The sequence below is a fragment of the Arachis duranensis genome, chromosome 4 (assembly GCF_000817695.3).
Source record: "Arachis duranensis cultivar V14167 chromosome 4, aradu.V14167.gnm2.J7QH, whole genome shotgun sequence".
Classification (NCBI taxonomy): Eukaryota; Viridiplantae; Streptophyta; class Magnoliopsida; order Fabales; family Fabaceae; genus Arachis; species Arachis duranensis.
Window position 1 is genome coordinate 79,803,145 of NC_029775.3, and position 14,820 is coordinate 79,817,964.

The following is a 14,820-nucleotide window of genomic DNA, read 5'->3' on the forward strand; positions in this document are numbered from 1 at the left end:
CCCGATGAAATTTGATTCCAATTTAATTTAGTTTTTTAATTTTTTATTGGCTCAAATTGTACTTTAAAATTTTAAGATGTGACTTAAATTGGTTCCTTCATTCATTTTCGTCACTAAAGAAGTGATGTGGCACATTTAGTTGACTTCTGGCACCTAAAATATAACAAAATGACGCCGTTCATTAAGCAAACTCTCAATTGGCCTTTCTTCTTCCTCTTCCTCCTCCTTAATTTGACGCTCTCTCACCTCGGTTCACCATTACCGTACCTCTTATCTCTATCGTCACGCCTCTCTCCTCCATTTTGCCTCCCTCTCACTCTTTCACACACACTACTAGAAAACTAGTTATTTCCAACGGATTTTATCCTACGAAAATACAGACGGAATTTCAGAAGGATTTTTTGTCCGAAAAAAAAATGAATTAGCATAAATTACAGACGGAAAAGAGAATCCGTCGATAATTCCGTCGGAAAAATTAATATATTTTTTCGTGAAAAATAGTTACACACGGATTTTTCGTCTGTAATTAAATGGAGAAGACGCTGCATTTAATTAAATTATTATAGATAGAAAATCCGTCTGGAATTTAAAATTTTCCGTCGGAAATATGAATAAACATTTGAGGATCACGGTTATCACTCTTCATTTCACACCACACTCTCACAATTCCACATTCATCTCTTCTGAATGCTTTATCGGTGGCGCTATCAGCCTTGCACCGCCGTCTCACCGAACCTCCATTGGACTCAACTTCCATCGGCCTTACTCGCATCGCTCCCTTCCGTCGCACCCCTTCCGTCGGCCTTGCTCGCATCACTCCCGTTCGAACCCTAATGTGCGTTTCTCTTCGATCTCGCCACTAGTGCTTGCTCTTCTCCGTGTGTTACTGCGTTTCTCTTTCGATCTTGCCTCAGCTGTGCAGGTAACCCTAGTCTCCTTTCTCTTTCATCGCTGCTTTCTTTCATTAAATTCCATCGCTAACTCTAATTCTATTTCCTATTCTATGATAAGAACTTGTAACGATTACAATTCTTTATTTTGTGTTCTTATAAACTTGTTTGTGAAATCAAGGTTTCTGAATCCATTGACTAGTTTCATTTTGGTTGAATTTTTTAGGGATTAGGTTTTTATTGATTCACAGTGTCTCAACGATTGAAGACTAGTGTCCATGTTAACTTGGTCTTCCATATAGGACTGAAAATCAAGATGCTATAGATGCCGTAATTGTTGGTATGCTTGCTGATCCAAAGGAGGTAAATATATTCCCAAATTGATTTTTCAATATAAGAAATTAAAAGGGAAAAAATATATGTTGATTTAAAGGTAAGAATTTCTAAATCTTAATGTAAATTTTGCAGGCAAGAGCTGGAATTAGGGAGGTCCATTTTTTCCCTTTCAATTCTGGAGACAAGAGGACTGCTCTAACTTACATTGAATCTGATGGAAATTAGCACAGATCCAGCAAAGGTGCTCCTGAGCAGGTAAAAATATTCTGCTATTGGCACCAGCTGATTATGTTTGTGCAGTGGACTTAACAATATTCTTTTCTACCTGTTTAGATATTGAACTTCTGCAACTGCAAAGAGGATGTGAGGAGAAAGGCTATGCAACTATTGTTAAGTTTGCTGAGCGTGGGCTCCGATCTTTGGGGGTTGTTAGATAGGTTTGACAAAAAAAAGATATTAACATTTATAGTTTACAACTTGGTTGAATGAGTTTTTATTCATAATTGCTGCTTGAATATCTTTATATAACAAGAAGTACCTGAGAAATCAAAAGATGCTCCTGGTGCACCATGGCAATTTGTTGCGCTGCTACCTAGCATAACCCCTCAAAGTTAGACGTATCACGTATGTATGATTGATATGGAGAATTAATATCCTGAGTTAGTTGTCATGATCAAGGGTTCTAAGCACTATTCTTTTGGAATCACTTTGTTTAGTGAAATAACTTTAATTATGTATGATGTCATCTTCAATTTATTTTGTTGTGATGATTGATGATTGATGATACTGAAACCTGAAGAGAAATTTGGCTGTAGCTCTAGTATTTCGTTCCTTCTATGTTTGTTTTCAATGGGATTTGTTAACCGAAAAGAATCAATGGAAATATGACCTGAAGAATGTGTTTACTTGTGTAGCTGCTGCGACATGGCGAGGTTGGTTTGGGCTTTGTGCTTTGTGCTACAGAGGAGAAAGCTAATGAGGTAGTTGGTTGTCCTCAATCCCACTACCATCATCATCATTCATCACCTTGTCTGTTTAGCCCTATAATGTTTGAACTGAAGATTCTAAATTGATTTTGACTGTTGCAAATTGTTATGGATTCAGTGTTTTAGTGCTGCAAAGTATATCATGGAGATTTCGGAATCAAAGTTGGCAAAGCAATGTTCTTCCCCAGATAATGAGCATTCAAATGTCTCAATTGGTCTTCTACTCGGAACCCCTTCTGAAATTATTCAGTACATTGAAGAGGGAAGTGTTGTCCCTGCTGAAATAAGATATATGGTTAGTACCACTTTATAAAATTCAGTGTCAAGATCTGTGAAAATGTATCTTGGATTACCATATTTCGGGAGCTACTGGCACTGATCACGCTCGTATATCTCATGTTTCCGAGTAGGTTTTGGATGATCTAGATTTCATGCTTGGTAGTGGCCTTGGTTCTAACATCCACAAGATTCTCGAACCATTACAAGATCATGAATCAACATCTTCTTACAAAAGATTTCAAACCGTTCTAGTTACATCGTCGATCACCGAGGTATGAATGCATGATGAAGAACTGTGTTCCCGTTATACTTGAGCTCCTTAAGAAGATTTAATATGCTTAGACCTCCATGTTGCTGGTTGTTATTGTGAATTTATCTTGTTATGACAGGTTTTGGGTGATGAATCCCCCATTGTGAAGCATCTTGAGCGTGATCATGCTGAAAATATTTATGTAATTGATATTGGTTTGGTAATCTGATGGATATGAAATTGATGACTGCATCTTAAGATATTTATGTAAAGATGGCAGGGAAAGATGTAGGTACTAAACTATCTCACCCAGTTTGAAACTTTTCTTCCCTTTTACATGTATAAACATTTCATCTTCTGTCATTTCTAACTTTGTCCTCTTTTTTTTTTAAACTTAACATTTCTTAGAAGCAATTGTACAAAAAAGATTGCCCAAGTTCAAGAAAAAGAAGTAAAAGATTACCTCTGCTGTAATCTGGGTGCTGTCTTCTGGAATTTTGATCTTATGCTTGGCCATCATCATTTATAATTGGGAGATTCGTAAAAAAGGTAGTTAAGTAATTCTCATTGTTTGATTCTTGATTATTGAGTAATTTCAAAGGCCTTCAAGGCAGTTCAACAAAAGTCTACAACAGAAACAGAGTTATATTGGTAGTTATACTTCATATATCTATTTTTCAGTTCCAAAATTCAGATTGAGAAAAATTTATAGGAGCATAAAACACTGATTTTGTTTATACATTGTATCCTACTATACTTTATAGGAAAGATAAAAAAGGAAAGAGAATTGGATGTAATAAATAGTCAGCATGATGAAGAAGATCTAGAATTGCCCTTATTTGGTATAGGTACGGTTACTTCTGCAACAAATAATTTTTCAACTGACAACTTATTAGGAAGAGGTGGTTTTGGACCAGTTTATAAGGTAATCAAATGGGAAAAAAATTGTTGTCATCCCTATCTAGAATGCATAATATTCTTGATAAATTTTGTTTTCTTTTCTTTACAAGATTCCATAGTTAGTTGCTTTCTGGTGCTTAAGTTAGATTAGGCAGTGTCCCAAAGATAAAGACAAGGATAATATTTAATTCTAAATAAAGCATTCGTTCTTATTTGCTTTTGTCTTTTTGTTAGTGCTATGGATAAACTATAGAAGAGGCATGTCCAAATACGCCAAATCAATGCGTGAAAAATCAAATAAAATAAATGGTACTGCATAACATTAGTCAGGATTTTGATAATTACTGAAATGGGTTGTACATATATAATATAATATAAAAAGAGGAACCCGGTGGGCCACAAGCTTCAATTATTGTGATAATATGCAATTAGGATAATTATGAGAGTAATTGTTGACTAAGAAATTAGATATTCAGAAGAAGATCTGAAGCTTCATTTTGCAGTAGAGTTACATATTCAATTATTCTTGCAGTAGAGTTACGTATTCAATTTTTGTATCTATATCTCTGGTGGACGAAATTGTGATTGCCCTCTTTGTATTTGCATGAGATTTATTTAATGGCTCCTTGGCATATGCGATCACAACTACGTTCAACTTAACCAGCAAGTGTACTGGGTCATCCAAGTAATACCTTACGTGAGTAAGGGTTGATCCCACAGAGATTGTTGGTATGAAGCAAGCTATGGTCACCTTGTAAATCTCAGTTAGGCAGATTATTGGTTTAAATTTGATTAATGGAATAAATAGAAAATAAAAGGGATAGAAATACTTATGTAAATCAATAGTGGGAGTTTCAGATAAGCGTATGGAGATGCTGTGCTCCTCTTGAATCTCTACTTTCTTATTACATTCATCCAATCCTTCCTACTCCTTTCCATGGCAAGCTGTATGTAGGGCATCACCGTTGTCAATGGCTACATCCCATCCTCTCAGTGAAAACATTCCTATGCTCTGTCACAGCACGGCTAATCATCTGTCGGTTCTCAATCAAGTTGGAATAGAATCCCTTGATTCTTTTGTGCTTGTCATCACGCCCAACCTTCAGGAGTTTGAAGCTCGTCACAGTCATTCAATCCCAGAATCCTACTCGGAATACCATAGACAAGGTTTAGACTTTCCGGATCCTCATGAATGCCGCCATCTATCTAGCTTATACCACGAAGATTCTGTTGGGAAATCTAAGAGATATGCGCCCTGCCTAAAGTAGAACGGAAGTGGTTGTCAATCACGCGCGTTCATAGGTGAGAATGATGATGAGTGTCACAGATCATCACATTCATCAAAGTTAAGTACAACGTATATCTTGGAATAAGGATAGAAGAGAATTGAATAGAAAGTATTAATAATTGTATTGAAACTTGAGGTACAGCAGAGCTCCACACCCTTAATCTATGGTGTGCAGAAACTCCACCGTTGAAAATACATAAGTGAAAGGTCCAGGCATGGCCGAATGGCCAGCCCCCAAAACATGATCACAGGATTCAAAATACAATCCAGGATGCCCCCTGAATGTGATCAATAGCCTCCTAAGATGAAGAATAAAACAAAACTGAGACCAAAGATGTCTAATACAATAGTAACTTATCCTATTTATACTAGACTAGCTACTAGGGTTTACATGAGTAAGTATTTGATGCATAAATTCACTTCCGGGGCCCACATGGTGTATGTTTGGGCTGAGCTTGATCTATCCACGAGCTGAGGCTTTTCTTGGAGTTGAACTCCAAATTATAACGTGTTTTGGGCGTTCAACTCCGGATCATGACGTTTTTCTGGCGTTTAACTCCAGACAGCAGCATGTACTTGGCGTTCAACGCCAAGTTACGTCATCAATTTACGAATAAAGTATGGACTATTATATATTGCTGGAAAGTTCTGGATGTCTACTTTCCAACGCCGTTGAGAGCGCACCAATTGGAGTTCTGTAGCTCCAAAAAATCCATTTTGAATGCAGGGAGGTCAGATTCCAACAGCATCAGCAGTCCTTTTGTCAGCCTTTTTTCAGAGTTTTGCTCAAGTCCCTCAATTTCAGCCAGAAATTACCTGAAATCACAGAAAAACACACAAACTCATAGTAAAGTCCAGAAATGTGAATTTAACATAAAAACTAATGAAAACATCCCTAAAAGTAGCTTGAACTTACTAAAAACTACCTAAAAACAATGCCAAAAAGCGTATAAATTATCCGCTCATCAATCTCCTTCTCTATTATATTTTATAATATAGTTTCTACATTATTGAAGCTATGTTAACTTCTTTTACATTTATTTTTTTCTATATTACTTTTGCTACATATACTTAATTCATGAAACCAAAATGTTTGAATCACAGCTTAATGTGAAGAACTTGGAAGATGAGATTTCAAATAAAGACATGAATTTGTCTCCTATATTGAAGTCAATCAAGGATCTTGAGAAAGCAGCAATCAAGATAAATGACTAGAGAAAGGTATCATTTGGCCAAAGTTTAAACTTAAAACAAACACAAGTTCTTAAAATAACAACTATCATATAATAAAGTGTTTTCTTTTCTTTTCTTTTGTTTCAGGAAATAGAAGCAAGTAAATGTTGGAGAACATGGAAAGAGTACCAAATGAAAGTGAGAGATGTGAATGATAGACTTATGATGGCTGAATGTGCATTCACTGACAGAGATGGCCTCTTAGGAATGACATGGCATAAGCATTTGGTGAGTATATAATTTTTTACTCTAAGAAGCAAGTGTTTTCTAGGACAGTTCCCTCATTTTTCTTCTGACTTATAATATCACATAGTCTCATTAACAATTGCCATGTGAACATTAGATGCATTCTACTGTTTTGAATGAAACCAAGGTTCTAACTTCTGAAAAAGATGAAATTGAAGAAATCAAGAAAATGGAACAGCTATATATCGTATTTCAGCGACACAAGAGTTGGACACGAGTTGGAGGTTGCTCAGTGAATAAACACATTCGTTTCTGCTCAAGCTCAAGTGATGAAGAATCAGGATCCCTGCAATGAAATAGTTATAGCATGGTTGAACAATATACTGGAAATTATAGTTGATGATGAATACACTTTGTTTATATTTTGAATTATATTGACTTGCTTGTTTATAGTACTTTTCTTTTAGTTTGATAATACGATGAATTTGTTTTTTTTGAAATATTATAAATATTCGAATACAAATTAGATAAAAATTTGTATTAAATTTATATTTATTTTGTATGAAAATAAGTTTGTTTTGTAATTAGAAAAATAAAAAAATTCTATTTTACCTTACAGACGGATTTACAGACGGATTTTTTGCCTGTAATCAGAGTGTGAGATGATTTTTCAAAGTTCAAATTACAGACAGAAAATCTGTCAGAAAATTCGTCTGTAGTTACAGACGGATTTTCCGTCTGAAAATCCGTCTGTAATTACAGACGAAAAATCCGTCTGAAAATCCGTCTGTAATTACAGACGGAGAATCTGTCGGAAAGTTCGTCGCCTTCGGGAAATGGATGGAGAATTTACAGAGGGAAAATCCGTCGGTAACTGGTAAAAATCCGTCGGTAATTTTCTGACGAAAAAAATCCGTCAGTAAATAATTTCCGACGGGGCTTTTACAGAGGGACAAAATCCGTCGGTAATTTCGTCGGTAACCAAAAATCCGTATGTAATAAAGACTAAATCTGTCTGTATTAATCCATTTTCTAGTTGTAACAGTCAAACTCACAACTCTCGTCACGACAACACTATCGCGGAGCATGCATGCCCATGGAACCAACTCCAACATCACCACAACACCCAAACATGTGAATCAGAGAGTTCTGAACCAGTAGCACCCCCATGAACCCCATTCTTCAAGGCTTGATCGTGACACTTCTTCCTAAGTTGAAGGCAACCCATCTTAGCACAATAACCAATGAGGGGCACTATAAAACTCGGTTAATTAATGACTAATTAATCTATAAATGAGAATTTATTCTAGAAAGCAAAAAATGTGATTTTTATGGCTTAATATGATAGAGGAGATTGAGACGAGAATTTCGATACCAATTTTGTAGAAATCGGACCAAGATTGGACCAAACGGGCCAAACTGGGCCAACCGGACCCATATTAAGCCCGTGGCCCAACCTATCTAAACCTAAAACTCTCATTTCAGCACTCTCTCTCCTCATTAACACTAAGAACACACTGAAAATTGCAAAGAATGGGGAAAGAACACTCTCTCAAGCTCTAACCCTTGGTTGATCTTCAAACCACCATAACTTTTGATCTAGAGCTCTACAAAACCCACTACTTTATTTTTGAGGTAAGCCACAAAATCATTTCAGTTCTTCATCCCTTAATTTTGAATTTCATGGAGAAAAGTGTTGAGATTTTGGGCTCTTTGATGTTATAGGACCTAACTCTTTTGAAGGAGAAGATTAATCTTGTCTCCTTGAACCTTGGTTGTGGTAAGATTCTTAACCCTAGTGGAATTTGTTGTTCTATGATGTTTGGGTATTGAGTTGTTGTGTTGGATGTGATAATTGTGGCTTAGGTAGTGTGTATGTGAATATTGAAGATTGATTGAGATTTTGGAAAGATTGGGAAAGGGCTTTGGTGTGCTAAAAATCTGTTCTTGGAGGTCTTGAGACCTTGAGAGCTTGTGGAAAAGTGATTTGGAAATGCTCTGGTTGAGCGGAGGAAATCAGCTAAGGTATGGTCTCGGTTTCCTGTATCCAAAATGTAATGTAGTGTGAAAACTTAGGCTAGAGGCCCTAAGATAGGCATTGAATTGTTGACGTTGTTGAATGATTGAGATATATTATGTGGTCATATATGTGATTATGAATATTGATGCCTTGATGGTGTGATGTATGAGAAAAATGCATGTTGTGATATATGCTTGATGAATAATTGAAGGTGAAACCATGTTGATGGTGAGTATGATATTGGTTATGTGTAATGATGGTTGATTGGAAATGGTGTTGTTGGAATTTGGGATGAGGAAGGATGTCTGACATGTTAATGTGTTTGTAATTTAGCCATTTAATTGAGATGGGTTAAAATGGTTGGATGGTGGTTTTGTGAATTTTGGTGAAAATATTAATGTATGAGTTGAGGAGGCTTGGGGTTGATTTTTGGTATGTTTTGGGTTGATTTCAAAAAGGGATTGAAATTGGTATATTTTGGTTGATTTTGAAAAGGGTTGAAATTGGTTTGTTCAGAAAATGGCACTTTGTGATTTTGTATGAAAATATGATTTTTGGGCATACCTTGACGGGGCATAACTTGGACTCTGGATCCTCGTTTTGTACCAAACTTGTTTAGAAATGAAATTGGATCCGGGATGTTCATGCCGTTCAAAGAACGGGCGAAAAATAATTTTAAACGAAGAGGTTATGTCCATCGGAAGATTGAGGTTTAAGACTGTGAATTCTGCAGCTTTTAACTTTGAAAAATTTTTGGCAGAACGTGCACCCACGCGTAGGCGTGACTGATGCGTACACGTCGTTTTCACTATCCACGTGTGCACGTGGCCTACGCGTACGCGTCGATGCGCTGCACCAAATGCCCAGGCAATTTCCTGAGAGTTGTGCAAGAATTGTGCCAATTTTGTGCGTGGGGCACAAGCGCACCCATGCGTACATGTGGCTGACGCGTAGGCGTCGCTCGGTTGTTTACCCATCCACGCGTGCACGTGGGTGACACATACACATCAATGAACTTTTTGGCATTCCACGCGTGCGCATGGGTGACGTGCACATGTGACCCTGTTTTCATCCCAAAGTTGATTTTTGAGTTTTAAAAGTCAAATTTCATATTTCCAAGCCTCTGATCTCACCCCTTATGTCTTAAATTATTATGATATTCCTAGCAATGGGAAAGGAGCTAAGACATGTGGTAACTTGTGAAAGAAGAAAGGGGAGGATTAATGATCAATGATGATCATAGATGATTATATGAGATACAGAGGATGACGATGGAAGTGCTTTATGTGCCATGAACCGAAGGGCTGTATTTGTTAATACATTGGTTGGATATGGATTGAATTATAAGCCGGATGGCTGAGTTATTGCCGAGTTACGACGGAGCCATTATTGAATTATGGTTGAGTAAAAATGCATATATGCTATTGAATGAAATGTGAATGTTGCACTTCTACTATCTGAGACACGAGTTTTCCTGGGAGAAAGCAGTGGCTAGCCACCACATGCTCCAGGTGGAGACTTGATACCCTGCTGACCCTATGTCGTAAGTGTGGCCGGACGTTGTGAAAGTTTCGGATGAGCTCGCCCCCGTGAATATACACTAGTGAGGGTGTTGCATATGAATTATGAATATGAATTATACTGAGTATAACTCGAGTTGGGGATGTACGACAGAGGGACAGTCCAATAGTTAGCTACCAGGACTTGTCGGGTTGACTATATAATCGACAGATGATATCATCAGCCATTAGGACAGGCATACATCATATGCATATTATGTGACTTGTTTGAGATTGCCTAATTGACTGCGTAATACTTGCTAATTGTCTAAATGCCGTATCTGTTTCCTATTTGTATATCTCTTATCTGATATAACTGTGTTTGTCATATTATACTCCTGCTGGTGGTTGGGAGGTCTGAAGGAATTGGAAAGGAAACTATTAGTTAGACTGAAGATCTTTAGTCAGTTGCCATTTATGGTTTAGCCTGTTTATAAGCTTTGATTTATTTGTTGGAAGTTCTAGGATTGCCTTTGGCTTTCCCAGGACCTTACATGTTAGATATGTGGGCACTGTTACCATATTAAGAACCTCTGGTTCTCACCCATGCGGATTTTGTGGTTTTCAGATGCAGGACGTGAGGCTTCCCGTTGAAGCATGCTGGAGACTTCTGGATTAGTGAAGATTCTTGGTTTTCGGGACTCTATTTGGGTTTCATATGTTTTGCTTAGATACTTTATCTCCACTAAATAATACAAACTGTGATGACTCTTCTTAAAGGTGGTTTTGGAGAATAGGTTTTCTATATTTATATCCATTTGGGTTTCCTTTGGGGTTTCTTATTTTATTTACATGTATATATTTCTATGCTTGGACCGGTTATCTTTGCAACCGGATCTTGAGTTTTGATATTCATGTTTTTGGCACTCTTTGGTATATATATAGTCTCGCGTTAGTTTATCCTTTATTCATTACGTTTTCAATCGGAGCGTTGCGCCTTCGAGTTACGATTTTGTTTTACCCCTTTTTCTTTAAAGGCTCCTAGTTATATTCATTATTGACACTACTATACATACTAAATTTTTATTGTAGAGGTCGTAATACCTGGCCATCTCTAAATTATGATTTAATCATAAGACTCTGTATGGTAGGGTGTTACAGGCACAAAGGTGTAGCTATTAGGAAAGAAATCACTGCGCAAAGAATGAAAGAAAAAACAAGAGTTTGATGAGGAACGTGACTGTTAGAACCCAGATAAATGACAAAAATAAATATTTAGAACGAAAACTTGGACACTCATTTTAAAGATTTTAGTCCAAGATGGGCCAACGGGCTTAAAATTGCAAACTGGCCTATGTTGGGCCCAAACACATGATATTTAAGCCCTTCACTTAGAGCATTTCAGCTCATTCACCCCCATTTTTCAAATCCACATAACTTCCAAACCGTAGCTTCGATTGACAACCCGTTTGTGACCACGTGTCGCTCTCGGCTTTCTCTTCGATTTTACACCACTTTGCGGTAAGTACTTAGTGCACAAAACTAGCTCTGCACATTTCACACAGATAGACCGGCAAGTATACCGGGTCGTCCAAGTAATATCTCAAGTGAGTGAGGATCGATCCTACAGAGATTGTTGGTTTGAGCAAGCAGTGGTTATCTTGCAGATCTTATTTAGGTGGATAGAAATTATAGTTTGTCACGGTAAACGCATAAAATAGAATAAATAAATAAAACGTTACTAGATAGGTGGAAAATCAAAGGTATGAGAACGGTTGAGGCTTCGGAGATGCTTTGTCTTGCTGGATTAACTTTTCTTACTGTCCACTTCAATAACTTTCTGATTCCTTCAATGGCAGCCGTAAGTAATTAACTCATGTCCTCTCATCAAGTTAACCTCCTCCACTGCAGCAATCTACCATGTTGTAAGTGACTTATGTCCTCTCATCAAGCCTCCTCTAGGTTTTTCACTGTAGTAGAAGATGAAGCTCTAAGCAATCCAGTCCCCTTCATGATCCTACTTAAAGTGCCACAGACAAGGCAGATCTTCCAGATCAGGGAACGCTGCTTCTCAGACTCTAACCTTAGCGCCACAGAAACCTTACTTATCCACAGTCAACAAAATTTCATGTCACGTATCCAAAGTTACCCAGGTAATCTATTGGAATCCATAATACAATCTCTAGCTTTGGTTCAACGCTATCCGGGTCAGGACTGGCACGGAATCCATATAGAACAAGGATGATTGTCACAGGTCACCCTCAATTCATAAGATGAAGATCGAGAATGCATAAGAGAATAGAATCAGACATATTGAACTAGAACAGTAATATTATTGATCCATGAAACTCAGCAGAGCTCCTAACCTTAACCTTAGGAGGTTAGTGACTCATAATATTTGAAAATACAAAATGGGGGAGGAAGAATGTTGAGTTTGGAAAATTTGAATTATTATGATGATCAAACATTATTAAAATTATTAATTAGAATGTTGCTATTTCAATATTTGCTTCCAATCGTTTAGTTAATGTGTTTGTTAGTGTGCAAGAAAAATAAAATGAATTTTTGTATTGGGTCAAAATCACATAAGCCTAACTTGATAAATGAATTAATTTGATTTGTGCTAAATTAGATCACTCAAGTTGTTGAGACTTGAATTGGAGATAAGCCCAAATCTTAAGTGCATTTTGATAAAACAAAATGATGAAGAAAATGACCCAAGGAAGCCATATGGTGATCACAAAACAAAAGGGGTCCAATTTGATGATGCACTCTTCGGTTACCTACTCCATTGGTTAATGGAATTCAAATTACATTTTAATTGATTTCTTTCCTTGGTAACCGAAACTCACAATTTAATTTCATTTAATTTTGCATTGAATGCTTTATTTCTTCTCTCTTCTCTCTCTTTGTATTCGGTCATATCACTTCAATCAGAAGAAGAAAAGAGAAGCCAGTTATCAGAGAAAGTAATAGTAAAGCCTAATGGAAGAAAAGGCTAGGATGATAATAGCTTTTAAAAAAGGAAGATCTGAAGCAAGGCATGGCTAGATCTTTGCCATTGAAGGCAAGACTTTGAAGAAGAGCTTTAAGATCCTCCATACCAAGAATAGAAGCAATCCTCCTCTGTCAGAGAGGAAGATCTCAGTTGTAAAAGCTCATTTCTATTTTTGTTCATCAAAGAAAGAAGATAGCCTCTGGATCTACGCATGGGAAGAAGAAAAAATAGAAAGCATGGAGCTGTCCTGAGTCAGAGATTCATCAAGGGTTAGAAGAAAGGCTCAAATTGAAGAAGCTTGATGAAAAGGGTCAGAGATTCTTAGAGCCAAAGTCAAGATGAAAGGCTCAGATTGAAGAAGGTTGATGAAAAGGGTTTAGAGAGGTACATGCATGTTGGTTTTTGGTTTCTCTCTCTCTTCTCTTTGTCCGAACCGAAGCTATTTTTGGGCTGGAGAAGAAGTTGCTTGGTTGAACCGATTTCAACCTTGGAAGCTTCCCTTTCTATATTAAGGGTGAACAGCCAAGGGTTGAGATCAAGAAGAGAAAGTGTAAAGCACAGAGTTCTCATAGCTACCTGATGAGCGAATATTTTATACGCTTTTTGGCATCATTTTCATATAATTTTTAGTATGTTTTGTTTAGTTTTTATTAAGTTTTTATAGGTTTTAGTGTTAAATTCACATTTTTGGATTTTACTATGAGTTTGTGTGTTTTTATACATTTCAGGTATTTTCTGGCTGAAATTGGGGAGCTGGAGCAAAAGTCTGATTCAGAGACAGAGAAAGCACTACAAATGCTGTTTGGATCTGACCTCCTTGCACTCGAAAGAGCTTTTCTTGAGCTCCAGATATTCAAATAGAGCATTCTCAATGGCTATAAAAAGCTGACTTTCAGAGCTTTCTAACAATGTATAATAGTTCATACTTTGTTTCAGATTAGCAGGCTCAAAACTGGCATTCAATGCTAGCCTTTTGCCCCCTTTCAGGTGTCCAGCGCCCAAGGAGAAGAGACCAACGTCCAAACGCCCAAAGAGGCCCCCCTAGCCAGCGTTTAACGCCCTAGAGGCCTTCTAGCACATGGATCTCATCAAATCACAGCCCAAACACTCATCAAGTGGGCTCTAGAAGTGGATTTTTAGCACTAAAAAGATTGTTTTACCCTTACGAGTCATTAATTTAGTATTTAAAGTAGAAGATCACTCTTTGTTAATCATCTTCGCCCATAATTCAGCATATTTTCATTTTATCATTGTATTTTCCTTTCAGTATGAGTTTCTAAACCTCCTAGGTTGAGGGGAGGAGCCATGCTGGGTTCTATGAATTAATAAAAGTATTACTGTTCTTCTTCGATCCATATCTGATTTAACTCTAAGATGTATACTCATTCTTCAACATGGTGAATTGGACCGCGTGCCTGACAACCACCCCTGTCTACTTGGGTTCGTGTAAATATGTGACTGGAAAGTGCGAACCGCCAGTGGTGCACGAAATTGCAATCACACTTTTTGTAACTCCGCACAACTAACCAGCAAGTGCACTGGGTCGTCCAAGTAATACCTTGCGTGAGCAAGGGTCGATCCCACGGAGATTGTTGGCTTGAAGCAAGCTATGGTTATCTTGTAAATCTTAGTCAGGATATCAGAAATTATCAGGATTGATTGCGAAAAAAAACAAAAGAACATGAAATGGTTACTTGTTTTGCAGTAATGGAGAATAGGTTGAGGTTTTGGAGATGCTCCATCTTCTGAATCTCTGCTTTCCTACTGTCTCCTTCATCAAACACGCAAGGCTCCTTCCATGGCAAGCTGTATGTAGGGTTTCACCGTTGTCAATGGCTACCTCCCATCCTCTCAGTGAAAATGTTCCTATGCTCTGTCACAGCATGGCTAATCATCTGTCGGTTCTCGATCAGGCCGGAATAGAATCCAGTGATTCTTTTGCGTCTGTCACTAAC

The 14,820-nt window shown here is 37.4% G+C and overlaps 1 protein-coding gene and 1 long non-coding RNA gene across 2 annotated transcripts; both read left to right on the top strand.

Annotated features, from left to right (window-relative positions):
- Positions 1-607: 607 nt before the first annotated feature.
- Positions 608-3,062, top strand: LOC107484769 (DEAD-box ATP-dependent RNA helicase 39). Its single transcript, XM_052260578.1, has 5 exons — positions 608-922; positions 2,141-2,206; positions 2,331-2,507; positions 2,623-2,763; positions 2,881-3,062. The coding sequence occupies exons 1-5, from the start codon at positions 608-610 to the stop codon at positions 2,968-2,970; spliced, it is 789 nt and encodes a 262-aa protein (XP_052116538.1). The 3' UTR covers positions 2,971-3,062.
- Positions 3,063-3,564: 502 nt separating this feature from the next.
- LOC127746799 (uncharacterized) lies at positions 3,565-6,401 on the top strand. Its single transcript, XR_008008582.1, has 3 exons — positions 3,565-3,666; positions 6,034-6,150; positions 6,250-6,401. It is a non-coding gene; the product is annotated as an uncharacterized LOC127746799 (long non-coding RNA).
- The last annotated feature ends 8,419 nt before the right edge of the window (positions 6,402-14,820 follow it).

Coding starts and splice junctions, on each gene's coding strand:
- LOC107484769 (XM_052260578.1), top strand. CDS start 608: ATGAATAAACATTTGAGGATCACGGTTATCACTCTTCATTTCACACCA. Junction 923..2,140: donor ATCTTGCCTCAGCTGTGCAG/GTAACCCTAGTC, acceptor TTACTTGTGTAG/CTGCTGCGACATGGCGAGGT. Junction 2,764..2,880: donor TTACATCGTCGATCACCGAG/GTATGAATGCAT, acceptor TTGTTATGACAG/GTTTTGGGTGATGAATCCCC.